Raw genomic sequence first — 25,092 nt, forward strand, 5'->3', positions numbered from 1 at the left:
ATTCGATTACGACGTTATTATTATAAATACCCGTTATCAAATTTCTTACCGACAAAAACATCGCCTATCATATCTTCCTCGTCGGTGTCTTCAGCTATGGGGTCATTGTTCTCCGATCCTGATGGACAGGCTAACGTCAAAGCCAGATGAGACCCACTCTCTGAGGTGTTCTCTTTTGCCTTCCTTTTCCCTTTATCTTCACTAAACGTCAGAGTGTGTGGCGTCACGGCACCAACTTCTCCTCTTCCAACAACTGCATTGCATGAGTCACCGGTAAATGTTATAGCTTTAACTAAATTTCCTAGCCTATTCTCTTAACCGTACCTTTCACTGGGGTCATTAAGGCTAGATTGGCCAGTGCATTGTCAAAACTCGCTGGACCCATGTTGGTGTCCTCTTCATCAGTAAGCCTTACGATTTCTTCGTGTTGTCCATCTCCATTGCCGGGATTGTTGCTGGATCCCGCCGAAGACTGGTTGTCACTCAGCTGGACAACTTGGTTCGTTGTGGATTGCTGATGGGCAGCCATGAGCTGTGCTTCCAGTTCCGTCGACTTCTTTAGTAAGAGTTCTAGCTCATCTGACGTGCATACCTCTTCCAACACACTCTGGCTGCACCGAATCACATCTCGTGAAAAGAACCCTACATACACAATTTTAAGTTACCTATTTTGTTATACACTATGAAAAAATCTTTATTAGCATTTACCAGTGAATCTTACCACGGTAGTCGAAACTCCCAAACTGGATTGGTAACGGTTGCACAGATACCGGATTAGATGTTCCTCCAACGTCGTACGTAGCACGTTTCTGAAACTTGTAACGGTTAACGGCATCATTTCCTACGGTCACACACATCGGTAGTTCGGGAACCTCCATGCGCACAGCCATGAAAACCCCCACGTCTGCGTTGTTCAGCACATCTATCGGCGGAGTTGGAGGTCCGGTGGGTACCAACATCCAGTCAGGGAATTGGTAGCTCAAAGCAACCTCTGTGGCGGCGTCAACATTGCATCGCACCCTAATACTGTTCATAAGCCCGTCGAAGCTCGCGTTCTCCGAGACCATCATGCAGAAGCTTTCACCTTCGCTGTCGACCTTAAAACTCCAAGCACCGACTTCCGATCTTTCCCACGACCCACGGACAAGCATAACCAAACTTCCAACCATCTAGCAAATAAACCAAAAAAAAATATTACATCTACTCATCAATATATAATTTCTCGGTAACTTTACAGCGAAATCAACATTTATGGAAGTATTTAATGTTGTAAAACGACAGATTTCAGACTTTATTGCTCCGGAGTGGTATTTACTAGGTTACAAAAGGAATATATTGAAGACATCTGAGTTTATTGTCGGCTTACCTTTAACGGAAGAAACGGTAGTATCTTTCTTGACTTATTCAACTAGAAGACAACTTTAACTTGAGGATATCTGTGTGTTCTTTTTCGGAGGTGGCTGATAAAAGGGAAATTGGGGACGATACCTATTTATATAGAGGGTAAAAAACCCTAATAACATACACATACATACATACATCCCATGACATGCCACATAAACATACGAAATCTCTTAGATTTGGCATTAAATGCGTAGCTTCGAGAGAGAAGATTTTCTGTGGACACCAGGAACCTATTCGCAGACCTATGAACCGCTATAGACGTCTAAGTTTGTAGATAATATCTGTACAATATCTTAATTAAATAATTTTTTAATTACTGCCTAAATTACAGAGATTGTCGCTAAGGGTTTTTCGGTCATACACCACCATTTCGAAATCCGAATTCTCCCTCGCTTCACTGTTTTTCCTATGGACCAAATTTTGACAAAAATGACGAATTTCTAGCAAATTCACCCTTGATTATAATATGTATCTCTATAATATTATTTGAGAAGTCATTTTCCTACGTGTCGCGCTCACGTTAATTCTCACGAGGTTGATTACAGAGATACCCTTAATGAATTCCAATTATTATATTTGTTTGCCATTTTTGAAATATTTTAATATAATTTTTGTTTAATGATTTTTAAACATATTAATAAAAGGAAATAATTTTAAAACAGAAAATAATTTTTTGTATAGATATAAAAAACGAAAAATTACAAAAAAAAGAAAAGTTTTTGAAAAAATCATATTAAAAAGGAAATAACTTTTGAATATAGATATATTTTTATTAGATATAAAAACATTAATTCGAAAAAAGGAAAGTCTTTTTTTAAATCATACTAAAAAGGAAAGTCAGTTTCCTACGTGTCGCGCTCACGTTAATTCTCACGAGGTTGAATACAGAGATACCCTTAATGAATTCCAATTGTTATATTTGTTTACCATTACTGAAACATTTTAATATATTTTTGTTTAATGATTTTCAAACATATTAATAAAAGGAAATAATTTTTCAAACATAAAATAATTTTGGTATAGATGTAGAAAACGAAAATTACAAAAAGGAAAAGTTTTTGAAAAAATATATGAAAAAGGAAATAACTTTGAAATATAGAAATATTTTTATTAGATATAAAAAATTAATTCTAAAAAAGGAAAGCCTTTTTTAAATCATATTAAAAAGGAAATAACTTTAAGACAATTGCCATTTTAAAATATTTTTAATTTAATTTTTTTTGTTTAATGATTTTTTTTAAAAATCGCATTAATAAATAAATTTAAAATATAAAATAATTTTTTGTATATATACAAAAACGAAAATTATAAAAAATGAAATTCATTTTAAAATCATATTAAAAATGAAATAACTTTGAAATATAAAAATATTTTTATTAGATATAAAAACGTTAATTCAAAAAAAAAGGAAAGTCTCTTTTAATTCATATTAAAAAATGATTTAACTTAAAAATAATTTTAAATATTGTGATTCCAAATTAAAACGTTTAAATGATCAAGATTTTAAATAAATCAAGACTGAGATGATAACTACTAAACCGGAGGTATTTGGAAACAATTAAAACATTTTAAAAATCTAAAATAAAAAAATAAAAATATTACATAAGAAACGTTAAAAACATTAAAGTTATTCCAAATAAATTTTATATATAAAAACATTAAAATTTAAACAAATTATCAGTTTTGTTCGTTTATGCAAAGAGCCAATCAACATTTTAGTATTTGTTTTTTAACTTTTTTTCCAAAAACATATATAATATTATATAGTATTTTACGAAAATAAATTTATAAATCTATTTAAATAAATAATAAAGAAGAACCGGACTAATCAAATTTTATGGATGAAATCACATGTCTAATTTAAATAATAACATAAATTTAAAATAATATTTCATTTCCTTTTCATACATATAAATTACATAAATGTTTGAAAATATAAACAAATAATAGTGAATATTAACCAATTATGATATCTTTATTTTTGTAAATATCCATATACATTCATGAGTTTTCAAAATATTACTAGTGGTTCATTTATGTAATTTTAAACCGATCTATACTTATCTTTACAAATCTAAGACTAAAACCGACCGAACTTTAGCCTAAATAGAACCAAAAACTAATTGTATTTCAATTTGAAGGAATATATGCCACATAATAAATCTAAAAATGAATAACGTTACATATCTAAATTCTTATACTAAAAACATGTTTAATAAGATATATAACATCATAAAAATTAGTTAAAACAATCTTCTATTTACATACATATAGTTAACAAAACAAATAGAGACTTATAAATAAATAAAAGCTAACATTAACCAATAATTTTAATTTAGTTATTTTGTAAATATTTATATCCGTGCATGAGCACCGGAGAATCACCTAGTTACAATAATTTGGAGTAACAAAAAAATTCCAAATTCATCAATATTTTGGACATATATTTAAAAATGATACATACAAACAAAAATCTCCATAACCAAAATCTGTATAGTTTAAAACCTAAAATCACAGCCTAAACCCAACAGGCCACGACCATAATTTTTAGACAAAAAAAAAAAAAAAAAAAAGACCCAACAGGCGACGACCATAATTTGTTCTTAATAAAACGAGTTAGCCTGTATATAAATAAAGTCTTCTTACACAAAGTCGAAATCCAACAGAGAGATTAACAAAAAGTTAGAAAAGGGGAGAAATTAAGAAGCAAAAGAGAAAAATCAGATCATCTTTTGGGGTTTTGGAAAACGATGGATAGACTTGATGGTCCACCACGTCTTATACTAGTTACTGATCTTGATTGCACATTGGTACTTCCTATTTCCTCTCACACACTTCTGATTTCAATACTCTTTTTTTTTTTTACCTCTTTCACGGAAAAAAAACATATCATTCATATTCTCTCCCTAAATCCGTAGGTTGATCACGATGATCCTGAAAACACCGACCTCCTTAGATTCAACGCGCTATGGGAAGCTCACTACCGCCATGATTCATTGCTTGTTTACTCCACCGGAAGGTCCATGCGTTCTTACTTGAGTCTTAGGAAGAAGAAGCCGTTGTTGACTCCGGACATCGCCATTACTTCTGTCGGCTCCGAGATTGCTTACGGCGGCGGCGAATCGATGGTCTCTGATCATGTTTGGGAGGCTCGTTTGGATGAAATGTGGAACAGAGACATTGTCGTTGAGGAATCTTCTAAGTTCCCTCAACTTGAGCCGCAGGTTTTTATTATTTATTTGTTTGAGAGAGGATTTGATATTTTGGCTCTTTCCTGCGTTGACTTTGACTTTCTGTTTCATTTGATTATTACAATGGGTTTGGTTTTGTTGGCATAAATAAAGCTGATTGTGGTTTTGTTTTACTGTTTGGACACTTGTCTGATTTGAATAAAATGTTATTTTTTTACTGTTATAGGCAGAGAAGAGCCAAGAGGAGCACAAAGTGAGTTTTAATGTTGAAAGAGTACATGCTTTGGAAATAATGAAGGTTCTTCCAGGGAGATTATTGGAGCGTGGGGTGAGACTATTTTTTGTGTACCACTCACGTGACATTTGATGGCTATTCTTATCATGTATTGTACCTTTTGGTGCTGATGACTGTTAAATACCCGTATAGGTGGATGTGAAGCTGGTTTATAGCAACGACTTTGCTTTTGATGTTTTACCAAGAGCATCTGGCAAAGGAGGAGCTCTGACTTATCTACTTGAAAAGTTGGAGATTGAAGGGAAGCAGCCTTGTAACATACTTGCTTGTGGTGACTCTGGAAACGATGCTGAGCTTTTCAACATTCCTCAAGCATATGGTGTAATGGTTAGTTTCCTACTGTTTATTTTTATCATTCTTGATTGCACTCTGGTAGTTGTGATGCTGTTTTACTGTTTAAGGTTAGCAATTCGCACAACGAACTATTGCAATGGCACGAAGAAAATGCAAAGGACAACCCAAAAATAATTCTTGCGTCCGAGAGATGTGGAGCTGGCATGATCGAGGCCTTACAAAGGTTTAATCTGGGACCAAGCGCCTCTCCGAGAGATGTTTTGGATACTGAAAATTTCCACGTGGAAATTTTGGATCCTGCTCATGAGGTGGTTCAGTTTTATTTGCTTTACGAGAAATGGCGCTGTGCAGAGGTGGAGAAGTCTGACAAGTATTTGCAGAACTTGAAATCGCTCTCTGTAAGTGTGTTTTCTTCGTTTGACTGCCTAGAAAATACTTCTTTCTTGAGAATTATTGAAGATGAGGGAGCATCTGAGTAATGTTTCAAGTGCCCAGATCAATAATTTTGAAGATGATCTTGATTCACTGTATCGTGTATACGGATTAATTGGCTTAATTGTTTTGCTTTTGCAATGTTTCAGAGTCCACTTGGTATTTTTGTTCATCCGTCTGGAGTGGAGAAACCGATACATGAATGGATAGACGATTTGGAAAATTTACATGGGGACGGGAAGGAGAAGCAGTTTCGCATTTGGTTGGATAGAGTTTCGTCTTCTCTTATCAGCTCTGAGACATGGATTGTAAAATTTGACAAGCATGAGTTATCTGGTAAGAAATCTAGTCTTTTACTTATCTCTTTTAGTATATAAGATCAATCCTTTCAGGCAAGTAAATTGCAAAACAGTTATCTTAATGTTTTAGTCTTATTTGTTTTGTGTTGTATTCAGAGGGAAAAGTAGGGTCTTGTTCGACAAGAGTCTTACTAAGTTGCCAGGTAAACCTATGTACTTTTTAAGTTTTTTTAACGACTTGATTGATTAAACAATATTGAAAATCTGAAAATGGGGTTTGAAATGAAAGGAGGAAAAGCAAAAGCTGACGTGGATGCACATCCACCAATCATGGTTAGCTGATTCCTGTTCAGATGATCAAGACAAATGGATTTTCTGAAACTGGACTGACATATTAAGATGATGATACCTGTTTGGGACAGGAGCTAACCAAAAAAGAGCATAGTGTTTGTTTTGTGTTATGTGTTGGTTTCGTTAATACTCTTTTACAGAATTTGAAAAGTATAAACAAGGAATATTGTGCCTGAATTGATCTGTCTTGGATCATAATTTAGGACCTTTTGGGGCAGGGAGAGTTTTGGGTCTCTACAATAAAACCCTACATTTCTTTTGTTCATGTTTTGGGTAACTCTTGGTTTTTTCCTTTGTTCATTCGTTATGTACTTGTTGATTGTTGTCTTCGACACTGATTAAGAAAGAAATCGTGTTTGATTCTTTTTTGGTTTACAGGGATTGTTATGTACTATATTTCGCTTTGGTTCGGTCTAGGGTACTGGTTCGGTTTTTTCAAATATTTTTCATCGGTTTGATTCAAATTTAATTCGGATCTTGAAAGAAAAAGAAAAAACTGTTTTTTTAACCATAACAAATTACCAAAGTTTTGTTCAATTCTACGATTACTCGCGAATCCCGCCTCGGATACTGTAATCTAAGGATAAAGAAAAAGGATATGATGGAGCTAAGAGGAGACGCAAGTTACGGAACATGATTTAATGCATAAGTCTAATTACTAATTACCCACCACTTTCCGTAATTAACGCCCTTTTTCACTTTATCCACTTTTTGGCTTATTTTCTTTATATTACTATTTCTTTCTCCAAGCTCACTCACACTGCTCAGTGCTCAGTCAGTTTCCTCCAAATGGCTACCTTAAACACTCGAGTCATCTTCTTTTCTCTGTGTCTCATCCTTAGCAAAAAAGCATCGTCGCAGCTTGATGAGCTATGGCTAGTCGGTGACGACGACGACGATCCACTCAACGCCTTGCAGACAAGGCGTGCAAAAAGAGAGGAGAAGTGCGACTACTCGGTGGGGAAATGGAGCTACGACGAAACGTATCCGCTCTATGACTCAAACTGTCCATACCTGAGCTCTGCGCTAAGTTGCCAGAGAAATGGAAGGCCCGACTCTTACTACCAAAAATGGAGATGGATCCCTAAGTCTTGTTCACTTTCAAGGCACACATCCACTCTTCTAATATCTATCTATTCTTACTTCTTTTTAACAAGTTTTTCTTGTTAAATTTCGTTCCATAAGAGAATTCGGTTAGAATATTATGGCGAGCCAAATGGTAATTGCATGCGGACTTAGTGGTATGAAAGACGAGTTGAAAAAGTGGTATTAAAGATGAATCGGATAAAGATACAAGTTAGATAAATGTTTTCATTTCCATTCATTCCTCTGCAATGTAGTAGACTAGTGGAATATTTTGTTATGGAACTAGTTAATTTTCAGTTTCTTTTCTATAGGACTATAGGAGCGTGTGGAATTTGTTTCATGACTTTCACTTTAGATACGCAGCCAATTTTGGTTTTTGTATTTTAAAACGCAACTAATTGAAAATATTTTTGCATGAGTTTAAAATTTGGAAGATTAGCTGAAGAAATATTGGATAATATAAAATAAATTATCTTAAATCACAAATTATTTATTTTGATTAATGTACTTTCTATGTTCATATTTATCTGAAAAATAAGATACTATGATCTAGTGATTTTAAAATTTTAAACAGCGTTTTAAATCCACAATTTGCAAGTTTTATTCCTACCAACATAAGCTCTTTTTAATTGATTGGGGTTTAGGTTTGACGCATTGAAATTTCTGGGGAAAATGAGGCAAAAAAGAATAATGTTGGTCGGAGATTCAATTATGAGAAACCAGTGGGAATCTCTTGTCTGCTTAGTACAGTCTGTGCTTCCCACGCATCGTAAGAAGGTCACTTACAATGGTCCTACAATGTCTTTCCATTCTCTGGTAACAATCATGACTCTTTTTAACATAGATCTCCTTTTGGATCACATACTCATAATTGGTCAGTAAAAAGCAACTATAATAAGTTTGGTTACTTGCAGGATTTTGAGACATCAATTGAGTTCTGTTGGGCTCCTCTGCTTGTGGAACTCAAGAAAGGAAATGACCGTAAAAGATTGTTACATTTGGACTTAATCGAAGGCAACGCTAGATACTGGCGAGGTGTCGATGTTCTTGTATTTGATTCTGCTCACTGGTGGACTCACTCTCAGAAACGGAGTTCGTAAGCCATCAACAAAACCTTTATCAGCTTTGGTTTAATTAGAAGCAAATGATTAGTATAGAACTGTTTAAGCTCTAACAATGACTAGATTAATCCATGTTTCTTATCTATTACTTTAGGTGTGTCTTATGTCAGATGTGAACGATAACACAAGTTATTGATGCTTTAGGTGGGACTATTACAAAGATGGGAACAAGCTTTTCAAAGCTATGGATCCAATGGTTGCTTATGAGAGAGGACTTACAACATGGTCTAAATGGGTAGAGATTAATCTTGATCCATCCAAAACCAAAGTCATTTTCCGCACAAGCTCACCGAGGTCTATACTTTTCCTAATATCATAACATCAATTACATGAAAGCAAAGGTGATCATGTCATATTTTCGTTGGCAGAGAGAGTGGTCAAAAGTGCTACAACCAGAGACATCCGTTGCCTTCTCCTAGCGAATCACACGTTCCTCAACAATCAAGAGTGTTAAAAAAAGTCCTTACGAGAATGAAATATCGAGTGTATTTGCATGATATCACAACAATGTCGGCTTATAGGAGAGATGGGCATCCTTCTGTGTTCAAGAGAGCAATGCGAGAGGAAGAGAAGCACCATCATATCGCTGGATCTTTATCAGACTGTAGTCACTGGTGCTTGCCTGGTGTCCCGGATATTTGGAATGAGATGCTTTCTTCAATAATCTTAACCAAAGTTGCATGAGTTACGTGTCTGTTTTACTTAGTCCTGGGCTTTCGGGTGTTACTTGTATGAGTTATGAGTCTGTTTTGGAAAGTGAAGTCAGTGGTTTACTATATGTATACCTTTTCCCCGAAACTAACAACCCAATAATCAAAGACAAGACAGCTCAAGGCCTTTAAGCATATAGCATCAATAGATCATGAAAATAGTATTCTCTTTGCATTTCGCTTCAGCTTTTCGGATTGTATATATGCATCATTATTACTATGTTTACTGAATGTGAAAACCAGCATATGGTTAATGGGAAAACAATATTCTCTGTATCCATTTGTTTGTCACTTTATGCATTAAGTTCCGTTTAGCATAATGTTTTGTAGAGAGACTTTTTTTACTTTGGATGATTCAGTTCGTTTAATTTGTCTTAAAAAGGACACCAAGATTCCCAAACAAACGCTACAAAGTAAATAATGTATAAGCAAAAAGACTAGGCCTGGGTTTGTTTAAACGTTTTTTACATCTTCAGTTACATGAGAAAATATTTATGTATCCAAAATCTTTTTTTCTTTGTTAAAGATGTATCCAAAGATTCTAATTGTTTAAAAAAAAGAAAACAATTTTTTTCTTCTGATTCTCAAAATACCCTTTATCTGTGGCCACTGCTACCTAACTCCTTTTATATTCCTCAAACTTTGTAGGTTATGTTTTGGTGTTGTCACCATAATAAAACTATATAGTATATACCAGTTTCATATTTTTGGGCGAAAACTATATACTATTTGATACGAGAGTAAAGTAATGACCCCCAATATAATATTTGAATAAAATAATATATATGATATTTTGTCCGAATTCCGTTATGAGTCACTTTTGTTTCTCCGTCTCTTTTAATTTACTTTCGATTTAATCACTTGAAAGCTCCTCCAGATCTCTCTCTGGGGGCAACGAAGATCATCACCTCCTCTATAGGCCTTTGGAGTAACCTTCGGAAGTTTCATATGGCGGCGGAGAATTGGGTGTACATGGTGACGGCGCAAACGCCGACGAACATCGCGGTGATTAAGTATTGGGGAAAGAGAGATGAGGTTCGGATTCTCCCCGTCAACGACAGCATTAGTGTAACTCTTGATCCTGATCACCTCTGCACCGTCACCACTGTCGCCGTTAGTCCTTCTTTCGATCGGGATCGAATGTGGCTCAATGGCAAGGTACTTTCACGATCTCCTATGTTCGTCTCTTTGCTGAGATTTCGTATCCAGTGATCAAACCTTAAAGATGGGTTTTTAGTTCATTAATGGGATAAGTCATGATGTTAAATAAAGTTAGTATTTTTGCTTCATTAGTTAGATGATTGGGAATTAAATGTTTAAAGGCAGAGTCTTTAATGATTTAAATGAGTCATTTTGTTTGTTTGTTTCATGTTAGTATAGGAGATCTCTCTTTCTGGGAGTAGGTACCAAAACTGTTTGAGGGAGATTCGAAGTCGTGCTGGTGATGTTGAAGACAAGGAGAAAGGTGTCAAGATAGGGAAGAAAGATTGGGAGAAACTACATCTTCATATTGCTTCTCATAACAACTTCCCTACTGCTGCTGGCTTAGCATCTTCAGCAGCTGGATTCGCTTGTCTAGGTATTCTGCCGTTTTTTTTCTCTCTGTTAACCTCGTGGGGTTGATTTAAACCTTCATGCTAAATTGAAATTTTGTCAGATTTTAGCTCTTCGTCTTTCCACTGATGAGATGAACATGGCTCGTAGTTTATGTCAAACTGCTTTTTTCCTGCAGTTTTTTCTCTTGCAAAGTTGATGAATGTAGATGAGGATCCAAGCCAACTTTCTGCGATAGCCAGGTACGTATGCAGTCGACTTCCTTGCACTATCATTCCTTACATCTTATGTTCCTCATGCATTGATTATATACATGCTATCATTTTCCACAATGATCCATATTGGTTTTTAGTTGAGTTACCTTGAAACGTGGCATTCCTCTAGATTATAAGTGATACTGGTATGCACAGTTTAACTTTCAATCTCATGTAGGCAAGGTTCAGGAAGTGCTTGCCGTAGTTTATTTGGTGGATTTGTCGAGTGGAAAATGGGAAGCAAAGACGATGGAAGTGACAGCGTTGCAGTTCAATTGACAGATGAGAAGCATTGGGATGATCTTGTTATCATCATTGCTGTGGTATGGATCTTTTCAATCTTTCATTAAGTGTGACTTTAGACTTGTTCGTAGAGTTATTCCCATTCTCCCATCTCCCAGATCACGCCGTTTACAAATTTTACCGTATGCTACAATCTCAATCGTCATACGATTTGAATGAATAGCTCTATAAATGACTATATACCAGGACTTGATTTTGAATTGCTTTATATAAACTGATGAACATTAGCAGATAATCGATTCATACAGCCACACTCTTCTGCATTATGGCATGATTAAGACAAGCTCAAATAATATGATCTAAAATTTGTGATAGTCCAGTGCCTACTTATCATATTTCTTACATAGCCTGTATGAGCTTCTGTGTTAATGTGTATTTGTAACTGGTTTAAGCTTATGCTACACCCAGGTGAGTTCAAGGCAGAAGGAAACCAGCAGCACCTCTGGAATGCGTGAAAGTGTTGAGACGAGTTTGCTTTTACAGCACAGAGCAAAAGTATGTTCTCTTCTTGATGTTTGATGGAAGTCTGTAATCTGTATTAACTGTTAAAAGTTCATGTTCTGTTCTTTTCTTTCTCTGTAGGATGTTGTGCCGAAAAGGATTCTGCAAATGGAGGAAGCTATTAAAAACCGAGATTTTGCATCTTTTACCCAATTGAGCTGCGCAGACAGTAATCAATTTCATGCTGTTTGTCTAGATACATCTCCACCCATATTTTACATGAATGACACCTCCCACAGGTATATTTCTATTTTGACAATTATATGCTTCTTCTTCTTATTTAGGTATATCAAACTCCTTTTCTCCTTTTAATATCAAGCTGTCGTTAACTGCTTCCCCAGGATAATTAGCTTAGTTGAAAAGTGGAACCGTTCTGAAGGTACTCCTCAGGTAAACTCCTACCAAGCTGTTTCTTGCTCAAGCTTTTGACCATTTGTTAGTTCCTAGTACTTGTACTGGCGTAGATTTATCTCAAATCTCACTGCAGAAACTACTCTGTGTTACTCTATAAACAACAAATAACTCGAATAACTTAAATCTGAACAGGTTGCTTACACATTTGATGCTGGCCCAAATGCTGTACTGATTGCAGGCAACAGAAAGGTAGCAGTTCAATTGCTCCAGGGACTTCTATACTATTTCCCTCCTAAGTCTGACACTGATATGAAGAGGTGAGAGATAGAAACTTCGTGATTCTTTTACTGCGGCTTTCGATGAGTTTAACCCATGACTAAAAAGGGCTGTTTGGAATGATTTTGGTTTCTTTGTTTACCAGTTACGTAGTGGGAGATAATTCGATTCTAAAGGAGGCAGGACTAGATGGAGCAAACAGTGTAGAGAATCTACAACCTCCACCTGAAATTAAAGACAACATTGGATCTCAGGATCAAAAAGGAGAAGTCAGTTATTTTATCTGCACTAGACCTGGAAGAGGTCCCGTCGTGCTTCCCGACCAAACTCAGGCTCTTCTTGATAAAAAAACCGGCCTTCCCAAGTGAGCATGTCTGCTTCAATCTAATGTTATGTGATTAGCAGCATCCTTTAACTGCGAGTTTTAAAAAGATATTTGTGGCAGAATAATAATTGCAAGCTCCGTTGTTATCTACTACTAGCTTTCGTATTTCCAATAAAAAGATAAATTCATTGTTTTTGTTTTACCAGAGTACATTTGTTTTAACTACACCGCAACATATACCAAAAATTTACAAAGAACGAAAAGAAATACATACATGATACAGAAGAAATCCATACATAATACTATATTTTGTACAATATTTTTTTCTTTTCCTGATTCTAAACAATGTCAAATTGAATGAATTAAATTTAAGATGCTTGGGGAATAGGCAATAGTTCCTTCAAGACAGTTTCTGCCACCCCATCAGCATTTGGAAACAAATGACCAGCGCCTGGAACCTCATGATACTTGATCCAAGTTAGCTTCTGAGCAATGATCCTTTGTAGTTGTACCGGGACAAGTCTATCATCATCACCTTGCCACAAGTGAACCGATCCTTCACCTTTCGGGAATGGATTCTCGATCTTCATCGGGTCAAAACCCCATTTCCCAAATCCGACAATCATGTCGCGGTCTAATGATTCGTGTGTCCCTTGTTGCGTTGTTTGGTTCTTGTAAGCGACCCTTCCGGCAAGTTTGGGCAGTAAAGCCATATCTTGAGGAGAGAATATTGTAGGTCTTGATTGCATCACAGCTGATGTTTGGAAAAGCTTTTGATTGTTCCACCAATAGAGCAGCCATGGAGTGTTGTGAGTGAGGAGCATCGCAAACCTTTCGGTTCTAGATTGCTTGTTCCATAGTTCCCATGTCAAACTATCCGGGAAACTAGGCCACCATGAGTTGGTTACAGGACAAAGCAATGTGGCTCCAGCGAGCCTGTGAGGGATGTATTTGAGAACACCCCAAACGGCTTGGCCTCCCATTGAGTATCCAACCACGTAAAATTTGGAACCAAGTTGTAATTGGTCAGCGAGTTGTTCAACGTCATGAGCTAAAGTCTTTTCATTGCGACTCGAGTCAGGATCGCTCTCTCCATACCCAGGTCGATCATATGATACCACGTAGATGCCGTTTTTCTCAAGAAACCCCTGACCAAAACAAACAACGCAATTACTCTAGGTAGGGCTCAATTGTATTCAAATGCATATTTTTGCATTAGCGTTTACATGTAAAATATAAACATTTTTTTTTTTTTTTTGCTTAACCAGGTGGTGGTTTGGGCCTTGGGCCTTAATCCACCCCCTAGGCCCGGATCCAGCCTGTGTCTGTACCTTCTTAAGGGCCCTGGACAATCCTCCCCGACCGAGACTCGAACCGGTGACCTCTCAAACAATTGCCTGAGGTGAAACCAGCTGAGCTAGCTCGTCCGGGTAAAAAATAAAATATAAACATTTCAAACAAGATACTTTACATTTGAAAATATTTTTAGCAAAGTGTAAACGTAAGCTTCAAACGCAAAGAAGCTTTGTTTAAGACGATAGTGGTTGTTGGTTTATCTAGAAGAAAAAAATCATAGTACATATATAAACAAAAAGCTAATGTAAAAAAGCAAACGCATGCATGCAGATTAACAATCTGAGTCATAGAGTTGTGGGTTCATCTGAAAAAACAATGCACATTAAACGAAAGAAGCAAATGCAAATGCAAACAATCGAGGCGTTAAAAAAGAACACAAAGAAGAGAGAAAAGATCGAATCATTACAGGACGAACACGGTTGGCGATAACAGCATCGCGCCTAAAGGTGGCGAATGCATGGATAAAGATGATCTTGAATGTGGCGTTTTGTCTACTAACTCCATGTTCTTGGTAGGCTAAATAGCGTCCATCGCTGAGCCGGACCCTCGGGGCGGTAATAGGCGGCCCACCGGGGGTACCACATCTCTTAGAAGGTGGAGGTGTAAAGGAAACAATAGCCCATGCCCCTAATGCAATCAATACTATTACAACGGCTCCTCCAACTAACCCTGTCAAAATTCTCGATAAAAACAATCAGTTATCACATTTTCTTCGTCGCTTAGCAAATTTACTTCATTTGAACTAATCAAAAACTCACATTTCTTCATGCTGAAAAACCTTGGCAGAAGTTGGCCGAATTCTTAAAGGCAATACCAACTTATAATCAAATAAATTGGCATGTATAGGTTTAAAAGTGTTGATCTTGGATATGTATAAATAGAGAGAGAGGTGGTAAAACTTAAATCGACAGAAGAAAACCCTACAATTCTTCCATCTCACATATCGAGCATATATGACAACGTAAATCACGGTGGATTCGCTGAAAGACTATTTTTCTTTTGAGGAGTTGATCCAGAAATAGGAGGTAGCTGCAAAACCCAACTATTGGAGCAATCGTTCCCACAAACGTATTAACTACTTTTGTTTTAGGAGGAGCCAATGACAGACGCAAGTTTAATTAGTTTCACCCGTTTTCTCTAATCGTCGGAACCCCTATGTAGAACAACTTTTGCAAAGTGTCATCAGAGGGATTACAGTTGTATGTGGACAATTGGACGGATCAACTCAAGAAGTATAAAGTGCCATGTGTTCAACAATTCAATAGTGACTACTAGAGAGCAAAATCAAAATCAATTTTCAGAGTTAAAATACAACCAACACATTAAAATTCCAACACCACTTTACACACACAAAACCTCTCAACAGTCAATTATTGTCAGACATATCACGAAACCTCGCAAGTGCTTTCTTATGGAGAACAGTTCTGTAGGTATCGCCAGGCTGAGCCTCAAACTCAGCATCAAGTTTCTTCTGGTGACTCCCAAGTCCTGCTCTCCTATCAACGCCTTGCGCTTGCACCGGTTCTTTCATTCCACTCCCGTCTCTCCCTAAACCCTGCACTTACCAACCAACCATCACCACTCTCTTCTTCTCTGCCATAACAATATAACCTTAAGGATAAAAACCAGATTAATGGTTTATAAAAGTTTACCGATCCTTCGTGCCAACCCATGTTTCTCAACATTCTGTTTCCCACGTTACTTTCGTCTATTGCTTTATCTTCTGTAATTACATCGAAACTACTGACTTCGGTCGTGGTAATCCCACGTCCACCCACACCAGGAGGAAAAGGTGTTGGATCCGATGAACCTTTTCTCAACCCCATAATATCTTCACCTTCATTCAAAACACGCACCATTTTCCCAGTTATGTTATTATCATATAACTCCTCAATACCAGTTTTTATTTCTGTATAAAAATCTACTCCAGAGTGAGAGAAGTCAAGGACGCTTACTTGAATCAATAACATCATTGCCGCCGGGAGCTGAAGAACCGTATAAGTTTCTTCTTTCTGCAGCACGGTCCCGGTATGATGTCAGAGGCTGTTCACTGTGAGTGGGCACTGCAGTCGGCGTTTCAGAGAACCTTCTTCTCCCACTCCCAGAAACCGAAACCGGAACCGAAGGGGAAGGAGCAGAAGGCAAAACTGGAGGCACTTGTACATTAGCTGAAGAAGAAGTTCCTCCAAAAGAACCTCTCATCACCCCCATCAAAGGTCTTCCTCCTGTACTGCTACTCGAGCTTTCTGTAGTGGGAGTTGTTGCAAGTGCGGCAACTCCATGATTGGAGGTAGTTCTCTCCTTTGCAATCATTGTGTCAGATTTCAGCTTGCCCTTGGATGGTACAGCGGAGAAAGACGACCTTGCTTCAGACAGAACTGTAGGTGGATTGTCAACACCAAGTGAGGGACGTTGTGTTTGTGGTTCATGGCTCCGCTGCTTCCACATTGTTAAAACATTACTCATTTTTTTCTTGCTAGCCAGTATGCTACTCTTTGATGCAAGTTTTATTTCCTTCACTCTTTCTTTTTCTCTCTTCTCCGAAGCAATTGCTGCTGCTGCAGCCGCCTGTACCGCATCTGGTAAGGAGATAGCCTTGTCTACAGTGGGGGTAGCAGCCGCAGAGATAATAACTTTTTGTTGACTGGATTTCTCCGTCTTGGCAATCTCTGGTTGCGTTTCAGTTGATTTACTCTGATTGTTTTGATCAGGACAAGCTACATATTGTTGCGTTTGAGGGTCATACGAGTACCAAAGCCCACTACTGCTGTCATAGTATAGACCTGCAAATTTAGAAGCTATGTTTATTTTTCTTTCCTAAAAACTACGCTTCCCAGTAGCTTGAAGAGCTTCCATGGAAGTACCAAGTCCCGTGAGACGCACGTGAGGAGGTCCTCCGGGTCTAGAAGCTAGGATGTGGAATAAACCAGGCCATTGAAGTCCCTGCATGATATCCAAATCGATGATGTGCACACTATCTTCTTTCTCAAAAGCTTCTTGTATCGCTTGATTAGCTGTAAAGTGTGAGAATTTCACCAAAGGGCTTATCCCATTAAACACTTGAAACGCAGAGACCATCTTCAAGCTGTGCGTTTGTGGCATCCACCGTGAAGGCAACGCCGCGTAAATCCCGAGGCAAGAGTTGAGTAATCTCGCAGACATTGCTTCCGAGAAATACGCAGCGACTCTCTGCGCAGATGTTCCGTATGGAGTAGAGAGCTGAGAGATCTCGAGGAGAAGCTTGTTTGCTTCTTCGAGATTGTCCGCAGAGACTGCTTCAGCACACTGTAGCAGCAACGTGAGAAGATGCAAGCCTTCTTCGTCTTGCTTCTGTCTCTTAATCTCTTCTTTTCTCTCTCTTAACGCCTCCGCCGTGTTTGCTACGGTGGTCTCCGTGCTGGTCACTGTCTCAGGCGGCGGTGCATCGGTGGAAGAATTCTCCCTTTCTTGCTGCTGAATTGGAGGAGGTGTTGGCTTAGGCTGTTGTTGCTGTTGTTGCTGTTGTTGTTGTTGCTGTTGTTGTTGTTGCGTTACAGGAGGAGAAGGATTGTTAGAGATCTGATGATATAGAGGTTGAGTGATGGAGTCGAAAGGTTGAGGAGGAGAAGGGTCGGAGGACGAAGAAGGGTCAAGAAGCATGAGAGATCGGAGTCTGTACTCGAGAAGAGCGCCGAGATTTGGGTTACAAGGGAAAATGATGTCTCTGACGTTTTGGATAAGCTGTGGGATAGAGACTGAAGTTGAGGAGTGGATTAAGTCTCTGATAATGGCGTCGACCCACACAGTAGGTGAAGAAGAAGAAGACGAAGAGTCTTGTTCCATTGGCTGTACGGACATCGCTGTCCGGCGGTCGGAAGGAAACACCGGAAGACCGGAGAAGCCACATACAGAGAGCGGTGGGGTCGGCTGAGTGGTATAGTCGGCCGCCGCCGTTATAGGTGGTGGTGGTGGAGGAGAAGTGATGGTGTAGTTGGAGTCAAGTTGGTGAGAGACACGGCGAGGAGGAGGACGATGGTTGTTGTAGTCAGGGTTGTTTAAGGAAGAAGATGAAGACATCTCGGAAGCTAATCGCTTTCTCACCATAACTGATGGTGGAGGAGGAGGAGGTGGAGCAGTACGGTTGCTGCTGCTACTGCCAGAAGAAGTTGTTCTAATGGGACTATGAGGCTGACCGCCGTTGAACTCGCCGGATTCCGCCATGGAGATTGGAGGGTTCGTCGTGAGATTGCATGGTTATAAATAGAGGATAACAACAGCAACAAAAAAAAAAAAAGAACCAAACTTTGAAAATCCAAAATCGATAATCCAAACAGAAAAGGGTGTTTTGCAGGTAAGTAGCCTCTCTCTCTCTCTCTATGGGGATTCTTAATTTAACTTTGATATTCTTCTTTCTTCACGATCTCCGATGATGATAAATGAGGAAAAATGAAAGCAAAATTTAACAAATGAAGGATCGGAGTGTATTTGGAAGGGAGTGTGTTGGAGAAGGATGATTCCCGTAGAAAGGGGGGAGCTTTGTGGTGGACGAGGACACTGAGCCTGGCCGTATCTAACTCGTCTTCCTCCTTTCGAATTATTGTGAATGTCGCTTCGTACATTTAATGGCTCTTTCCACCTCTATTCATATTAACTCTTTCTCTCTCTCTCTCTTTCTCTGAGGTTTTATTAAATTAATTTGGTTTTAAAAATAATATAAATGGGAAGAGATTAGGTGGGAGATCGGAGATGTTCGTCGTTGCGTGTTTGACATCTTCCTTTTGCCGATCCATCTTGTTTCTTCCTCCACCTCTCCCTGTCTTAAAATAACAACAAGAAGATAACATTTTCATTGGTATAATTATGAGTTTAGCTCATTTTTCGTGGAACCGTTGCAGTATATATTATTCTTTATAATAATCGACAAAAATGACTATTAGATTGATTTTTAGTGTTCGACCCCTTCGTTGGGTCAGACAATGGGACCGATAATTAGATTCTACACCACAAAACCAAATTTTCCAAGGCCATAGATCATCATTATATACGCCAAGACAAAAAAAATGGTTAGTTCTAAACCGGATTCTACCGTAGTTGATTGTTCACCATTCAATATGTTACTATTTGTGAGCTAAACGGAATGTAGAAAACGGAAAGGATATTTAAGGTTTCAAGATTGTAAAGTGATAACCCCTTTTTTACAATTTCTCGGAGGAATTAAAAAAAAAAAGTGATTAAAGTTGACAGTTTTAGTGTTGAACAAATGTTCTTAGGATGAAGCTGAAGTGCCATTGCCAAGTAGTTCAAAATTAGGTAACAACTCATTTATATAGATTTATAAACGTTTTTGAAGGTGTTAAAGAAAAGTGATATTAATTTGGTCCCCATACTGAGATTGTATTTGGATAGCAAACTTGCTGCTAGTTTGTAGTGAAAATTAGCCTAAAGAAGGGAAAATAGAAGGGAAGTTAAGTCTTAGTTCAAAAAAAAAAAAAAAAAAAAGAAGGGAAGTTAAGTCTCGTTTTATTAAAAAGGTAAAAATAAAAGGAGCCAAGCAGCAATTTCTAAAATATCCACGGACCACAGCATTTACATGTGAGAGGAATTGGACAAGACGTAGTAAGCTAAAACAGTAAATACAAAGGCGAACAAGTAAAGAGATGCACATGTTTTGTAGAGTCCATTACACCAACTGTCAAACTCCAGTTCCCGATAAAATCTGAAACTAGTGTTTGACATTTTGCTTTCATCTGCATCCTCATCTTTTCCCTTTTTTCCCTTTTTTAACAATTTCATTTTTAAACTATTATTATATTATTATATATTAATTTAATTACGAAGTTTTGGACCTGTTTGACTGACAGTTTTTAGACTTTTGTACGTCAAACACTAGCCCCCATGGCCTTATAATAATAGCATGGCTTGGGAAATGGCCGTGTTGTCCAAAAAAAAAAAAAAGGGAAATGGCAGTGAACCCTAGAGAAACCATCCACGCTTTTTACGATCATTTTTTTCCCCTTTTTCACTTAAATTTTATTTTATTAACTTCATCACAACACAAACACAAACACAAACACACGGCTCAATATGAAAGATCTCAGCGTAAAAAGCTGAGTGTCTTTCTCTAAGTTCATACTCAAAAGTCGTTATTGCCCTTTCAGATTAATTGGCATGTAGGCTGTAGCTCTTTACACAGCCGTGCATATTTTTTCAATAGTGGTTGTTGAGAAATCTTTAGCAAATTTAATATTTAAAATACATATTAATTTTATTAAAAAAAATATTTTCACTGGTTAACTTTTTGCTATAATACAAATTAATTTTACAAAACAAATTCTTTTCACTAGTTAATATTTTGTTTTACACAATATGATTTTAACGGGAGACATATCCATCCGCGTAGATGTTGGTGTTGGGTTTCGTGCCCAATTTGATTTAGAAAAACTAAAAAGCCCATTACAGTATATAGGTCAGGTCGAAGAATTAGCCCAACAACGGTTCATACAAAGTTCTAACATCACACAATATACATATATATATACATTTTGATTCAATCCGGATAAAGTATCTAACACAAACTTAAATTTCTTATTTCCAACAACTTAAAATCAAACTGATCAATCGAAATTTTGATTTTTTTTGGATTTTGTTTCCAAATCAAATAAGTAGGTTGATTTTTTTTTTTGGACAAACTAAACTTTCAGTAATTTAACAGAGTTCAACTCCACTAAGAGTGGATACAAAGCGGCCAAAAGAAGCCGAACAAGACAAAGGATTGATAAAACGAGAGATAGATGGATATAAATCATACCAAAACACAACAATCAATCGAACAACGATCTTGTAATCTTCTTGAACAGTTACATCCAATGTAACCTGAAAGGCTACAAACACTGCAACAAAGGCAGAGAAGACCATCAGCCGGGAGGAAGATCCTTGCAATACCGACGATGCTTGAAAATCCAAACCACTCCCGATAGGAGGGACAATTGGGAAGAGAGACTGCTCCATAAAGGAGGCAACAGGGTATTCCATCACCATTTTCACCAGGGAAAACATGAGTTTTCTTTTATATGGCCATGAAGAAAGAAGAACCAAAAACACATTACCAAGATTCGGATAGAAAACATTAAAGATCATGGATAGTGCAGTAAAGGATCGCACCAAGGCGATATGAAATCTAGTAAAACGCATAGGCACACCCGATGAAACAAAGGTAATTAAGTCTGTTGGGTCATCATAAACTAGCACCATACCCAACCAATCCAGTATTATCCACTCAACAAGCCTTTCATACCATTTCACACAAGAGGAAATGGAGAGTGAAGAGCAAAAGCGAACCTGGAAAACCAAGATAGGGGAGGTGGTGATGATGGTAAAAGTTCGTAGAGGAAGCCAGACTACGCGCCTGTGGAGTAACAGTCTGCATACTGCAGAAAACAAGCGTCCAAAGATGAAGTTGGTGTCGCGGAAGATGGTGTCGCCGCAGCTATCAATGAGGTAATGGCTTGACACATGAATCACGAAATTCGATAGAAACCTTCCTCGAGAATCAGAAATCGAAGTGAGATCCAAACCAAACTATTGGACAATAGAAAATAAGCTGCTACAGAACACCGTTACCAAGAGTCCAAGAGTTGCGATAGACTGGAAGCACATTGCAGCTAGCTCTAGCCATGAAACTCGGGAGTTGGACCAAACGCGAAGCAAGAAGATGATTCTTGTGCATAGAGCAGTAAAGTGTGGCGCGAAGGACACCAAGTTGAAATCTAGAAGGACCATTGGACGCCAAACACCAGAGCTTGCACCATGTCCGGAAGGAGAACCGGGATCTAACCATAAGAGTAGACCACAGGGATTCACCAGCGGAGGAGGAAGCAAAGGCCAGGAGAGGAAACGAGAGAGCGATGACCACATTAGTAGATCCGATGGTTTCGGTGGAGGGATTGGCCGCCACAGAAGTCGAACAAACCAGAGGGGAGAACGAGATGTTGACAGAATGGTCAGATCCGGATGAAAGGCAGAGAAGGTTGAGACCTCCGTCCTCGAGAGAGCCATGGAAACTTTCTGAGAAATCAACCGGAGAAAGAGAGTTCAGCCAGATGGAGGAGGAGGAAGCTGTGAAATCTCTCCGACGACGGCCACTAAACAGCGAAAGGAAACTACAGCTTAAGATGTCAGCAACAAGCTAAATGAGAAGATGACCACGAGGAGCCTCCAATTTCAGATGAAGAGTCTCCAGCGGAGGAGATCTTCTCCAAAATCGGAGCAAGACGGCGGCGGCAAGGTTGGCTTTTCTAGGACAAACTCGTTTCTAGAGAGAGAGGCGTCTTATTTTTTTATGTATCCAAATTTCAAGTTCGTTTGCAATAAAGAAGTAGGTTGACTAAAATTGAAACTCAACCACACTAAACTTAGCATTAAATTGATTACGATACTATCTAAACCCCAATCGAAAAGATTAACCAAAACCAAAATTTAACTTTCCTACTTAATATATATGCAAAATTAAATAAGAGAAAGAGAGGAAGGGAGAAATTATACAATAGGGAAAGGAGCATCTTCTTGCTTGGACATAACCCATGGGACACCTGTGGACAACCGGCCAATGCCATTGCAGCTGTCCACTTTTTGTACGCCTTTCCTGCTGATCCTAGCTCCCATTCCATTGGTCCATACTCATTCTCTATCTGCCCATTTTGTTTAGCATTGACATTTCTATTATAGTGTGTGTGTATATATATATATATATAAGCATCGTACTATATGATAAGGTAAATTCAGTTTGAACAACAAAGAAAACACAATTGAACCTGTGAGAGAATAATGGGTCCTCCTTGAGTCTCAAACAACTTTTCTTCTTTCATCATATCCACAGTCTTCTTAGTAAATTTTTGCATTGCGAACTTTTCAGTGATCACATCAAATTACGGTTTTTAATTGTCAAATGAAAGAACCAGAAACTGAAATTTACTAGGTGTCGAATGTTATACCTTAAAAGGTCCATTATCGATTCTGAAAACTATACCCGGGACATATTTGAGCCAAACAGGAAACCCCCTAACAATTCAGAAAACATATATAAGTAAATGTATATATATTCATAAGAAACAAAAAATCTTTTTACTAATAGAATAAACACAAAAATTGATTATATTTACCCGAAATTCCACTCTGCACAAACATATGGACCAGTTCTTAAACTAACATAGAGACCAGCTTGTGCACCAGCTTGATAAATTTAACCAGATCATACCTATCCCCAAAATAAAAATGGGGAAACAAAATTATAGAGCATTAAGAATTTATATGACTTATATATGAGTCAATTGTAAGAAAATTGCAGTAGAATTCTTTAAATTACTTCTCCAGGGGTAGGTTCATGTCCATTCCAGAAAACATAAGTTTGTATGACATCTAAACCACCTTCTTTGGCCTTCTTTATAAGATCAGGCCACATCTGCATATAACAAAGCATCCACAATTCTATATAAACAAATATAATTAATTTGCAATGAAATAGCCTAGGCTATGAGAAAAAGAGCTCAGAAAAACAACAAAACAATATATGTAGAAAAATCAAAGCAATCATTCAGTAAATTTAATCAGAACCCAATAAATTTTTCATTGATTAGAGAGAGGTTAATGTGCTTAATTAATTGAATCCAAAAGATTACCTCAGGAGTGCTTCTTGGGTAGTGAATAGAACCAGAGAGAAGGATCCTTCTCTGCCCATTGATGATTAAAGCTTTATGATCATAAGATACCAATGCTTTGGTTGAGCAAATCAACAGTGAAAAACACAAAATTGCCAGAAAAATCCAAGATTTATCCCTAAAACTGATACTCATTTTCCCACTTTCGTTGAAAAACCAAACCTCACTATATTTTCAGTTTATTTTAGAAGCTGGTAAAGAAGATTCAGTGAAATAATTAGCTACTGGAGTTGGAATGAATGATGGTCCTAAAAGTTTATATATGTAGAGTTTGACACTTATCCTACTGTACGTATAGATTAATGAATGCATACGAAAATGAGAAAAATTGTGGGAGCCAATCTCTCTGCTTATTGAGCGGATAACGACTTTAAGACCTTGTGCCCTACCAGTTGAGAATTTTTCATTTTTTTGGCATTACTTTCGATATATTTTGTCAAATTATATACAGTAGTATTAAACTTTCTATGAATTTTTTTTGTTTTCAAATTTTTTTTTTCCACTTCTTCAATCTTTTTTTTTTGTGACACTACTTCTTCAATCACATACCATTTTTCTATATAACTTTTCTTTTTGGTCACGGGAAATTTTATGTAACGTAAAAGTGGTCAACTCCACTATTAATGTCATTATGGACTCCAATATGTCAATATCATATACAATGGAGATGCGATTTACGAATATGGTTTGACCACATCAGATTGTTACTAGTCGCTTATTCGAGATTGAAGAAAAATACGAGACCTTAGAAAGAAAATGCAATACCTATTGATACGACGAAAAGTACAAAATAAAAAGATATGACGAAACGCACGTTTTAATTAAGGGAGAGTTTGGTGTATAACCATATTAGCCAAAAAATATGCTCCTATAACCATGTAATAAATTTATTAGTTTGTTAGGTTTTTTGGTCCAAAATTGGACTAGTTTCTCCCTCTTGCGCGTGGGCATAGGTAAGAGAGAGTGAATTTTTTTTTCTTTTTCTTTTCTATTATAAATATATAGCTTCACCCCATTGATTTTATTTAGGTTATTAATTTTATATTAATAAGTAGTTAAATATTTCAATACTAAAAACAAAACACAGATTTTTTTCTGAATTCGCCAAAGTTTGAATTTTTAAAAACAAACAATTTCTTAATTAGATGAATAGTATCATTATTTAAAAATAGTATAGCATAAATAAATCTATATAAATAATACTAATATACTATACTATTCAAGAAACTCAACACATTCACATATAATATATATAGTAATACTCTTACTATACTATATTTGTTAGTATAAATAT

At 37.2% G+C, this 25,092-nt stretch overlaps 5 protein-coding genes and 1 long non-coding RNA gene across 7 annotated transcripts; 3 read left to right on the forward strand and 3 right to left on the reverse strand.

Annotated features, from left to right (window-relative positions):
• The first annotated feature begins 4,116 nt into the window (after positions 1-4,116).
• Positions 4,117-6,572, forward strand: LOC18009756 (probable sucrose-phosphatase 3a). The gene is made up of 8 exons (XM_006391809.2): positions 4,117-4,214; positions 4,323-4,628; positions 4,822-4,923; positions 5,023-5,217; positions 5,292-5,582; positions 5,766-5,952; positions 6,072-6,118; positions 6,205-6,572. The coding sequence occupies exons 1-8, from the start codon at positions 4,155-4,157 to the stop codon at positions 6,292-6,294; spliced, it is 1,278 nt and encodes a 425-aa protein (XP_006391871.1). The 5' UTR covers positions 4,117-4,154; the 3' UTR covers positions 6,295-6,572.
• A 470-nt stretch (positions 6,573-7,042) lies between these two features.
• LOC18009867 (protein trichome birefringence-like 36) lies at positions 7,043-9,320 on the forward strand. Its single transcript, XM_006391810.2, has 5 exons — positions 7,043-7,372; positions 7,997-8,168; positions 8,267-8,448; positions 8,618-8,767; positions 8,842-9,320. Exons 1-5 carry the CDS (start codon positions 7,056-7,058, stop codon positions 9,155-9,157), a joined length of 1,137 nt encoding a protein of 378 aa, XP_006391872.1. The 5' UTR covers positions 7,043-7,055; the 3' UTR covers positions 9,158-9,320.
• Positions 9,321-10,041: 721 nt separating this feature from the next.
• On the forward strand, positions 10,042-12,850 carry LOC18009792 (diphosphomevalonate decarboxylase MVD2, peroxisomal). The gene is made up of 9 exons (XM_006391811.2): positions 10,042-10,341; positions 10,564-10,762; positions 10,916-10,979; positions 11,170-11,314; positions 11,703-11,789; positions 11,877-12,034; positions 12,137-12,185; positions 12,342-12,466; positions 12,571-12,850. Exons 1-9 carry the CDS (start codon positions 10,132-10,134, stop codon positions 12,791-12,793), a joined length of 1,260 nt encoding a protein of 419 aa, XP_006391873.1. The 5' UTR covers positions 10,042-10,131; the 3' UTR covers positions 12,794-12,850.
• Positions 12,851-12,968: 118 nt separating this feature from the next.
• LOC18009804 lies at positions 12,969-14,924 on the reverse strand. The gene is made up of 3 exons (XM_006391812.2): positions 14,865-14,924; positions 14,513-14,775; positions 12,969-13,898 (listed from the first exon to the last, which is right to left on the reverse strand). Exons 1-3 carry the CDS (start codon positions 14,872-14,874, stop codon positions 13,119-13,121), a joined length of 1,053 nt encoding a protein of 350 aa, XP_006391874.1. The 5' UTR covers positions 14,875-14,924; the 3' UTR covers positions 12,969-13,118.
• A 412-nt stretch (positions 14,925-15,336) lies between these two features.
• On the reverse strand, positions 15,337-18,875 carry LOC18009754 (protein SCARECROW). The gene is made up of 4 exons (XM_024160078.1): positions 16,971-18,875; positions 16,062-16,889; positions 15,759-15,943; positions 15,337-15,661 (listed from the first exon to the last, which is right to left on the reverse strand). Exons 1-4 carry the CDS (start codon positions 18,304-18,306, stop codon positions 15,473-15,475), a joined length of 2,538 nt encoding a protein of 845 aa, XP_024015846.1. The 5' UTR covers positions 18,307-18,875; the 3' UTR covers positions 15,337-15,472.
• Positions 18,876-20,756: 1,881 nt separating this feature from the next.
• Positions 20,757-24,277, reverse strand: LOC112081446. 2 transcript variants are annotated; one of them, XR_002896509.1, is made up of 7 exons: positions 23,760-24,277; positions 23,447-23,542; positions 23,244-23,338; positions 23,076-23,142; positions 22,896-22,988; positions 22,627-22,768; positions 20,757-22,149 (listed from the first exon to the last, which is right to left on the reverse strand). It is a non-coding gene; the product is annotated as an uncharacterized LOC112081446 (long non-coding RNA). The 2 variants fall into 2 exon arrangements; XR_002896508.1 differs by having other exon boundaries at positions 22,627-22,772.
• Between the last annotated feature and the right edge of the window lie 815 nt (positions 24,278-25,092).

The sequence above is a fragment of the Eutrema salsugineum genome, unplaced genomic scaffold (assembly GCF_000478725.1).
Source record: "Eutrema salsugineum unplaced genomic scaffold, Eutsalg1_0 scaffold_8, whole genome shotgun sequence".
NCBI lineage: Eukaryota > Viridiplantae > Streptophyta > Magnoliopsida > Brassicales > Brassicaceae > Eutrema > Eutrema salsugineum.

Coding starts and splice junctions, on each gene's coding strand:
- LOC18009756 (XM_006391809.2), top strand. CDS start 4,155: ATGGATAGACTTGATGGTCCACCACGTCTTATACTAGTTACTGATCTT. Junction 4,215..4,322: donor CTGATCTTGATTGCACATTG/GTACTTCCTATT, acceptor CTAAATCCGTAG/GTTGATCACGATGATCCTGA. Junction 6,119..6,204: donor GAGTCTTACTAAGTTGCCAG/GTAAACCTATGT, acceptor TTGAAATGAAAG/GAGGAAAAGCAAAAGCTGAC.
- LOC18009754 (XM_024160078.1), bottom strand. CDS start 18,306: ATGGCGGAATCCGGCGAGTTCAACGGCGGTCAGCCTCATAGTCCCATT. Junction 16,890..16,970: donor CGTGCGTCTCACGGGACTTG/GTACTTCCATGG, acceptor CTAAATTTGCAG/GTCTATACTATGACAGCAGT. Junction 15,944..16,061: donor CAATGATGTTATTGATTCAA/GTAAGCGTCCTT, acceptor TTTTGAATGAAG/GTGAAGATATTATGGGGTTG.
- LOC18009867 (XM_006391810.2), top strand. CDS start 7,056: ATGGCTACCTTAAACACTCGAGTCATCTTCTTTTCTCTGTGTCTCATC. Junction 8,169..8,266: donor CAATGTCTTTCCATTCTCTG/GTAACAATCATG, acceptor GGTTACTTGCAG/GATTTTGAGACATCAATTGA. Junction 8,768..8,841: donor TTCCGCACAAGCTCACCGAG/GTCTATACTTTT, acceptor TTTCGTTGGCAG/AGAGAGTGGTCAAAAGTGCT.
- LOC18009804 (XM_006391812.2), bottom strand. Junction 13,899..14,512: donor TCGCCAACCGTGTTCGTCCT/GTAATGATTCGA, acceptor TGTTTTGGTCAG/GGGTTTCTTGAGAAAAACGG.
- LOC18009792 (XM_006391811.2), top strand. CDS start 10,132: ATGGCGGCGGAGAATTGGGTGTACATGGTGACGGCGCAAACGCCGACG. Junction 12,186..12,341: donor GTTCTGAAGGTACTCCTCAG/GTAAACTCCTAC, acceptor AAATCTGAACAG/GTTGCTTACACATTTGATGC. Junction 12,467..12,570: donor TCTGACACTGATATGAAGAG/GTGAGAGATAGA, acceptor TTTGTTTACCAG/TTACGTAGTGGGAGATAATT.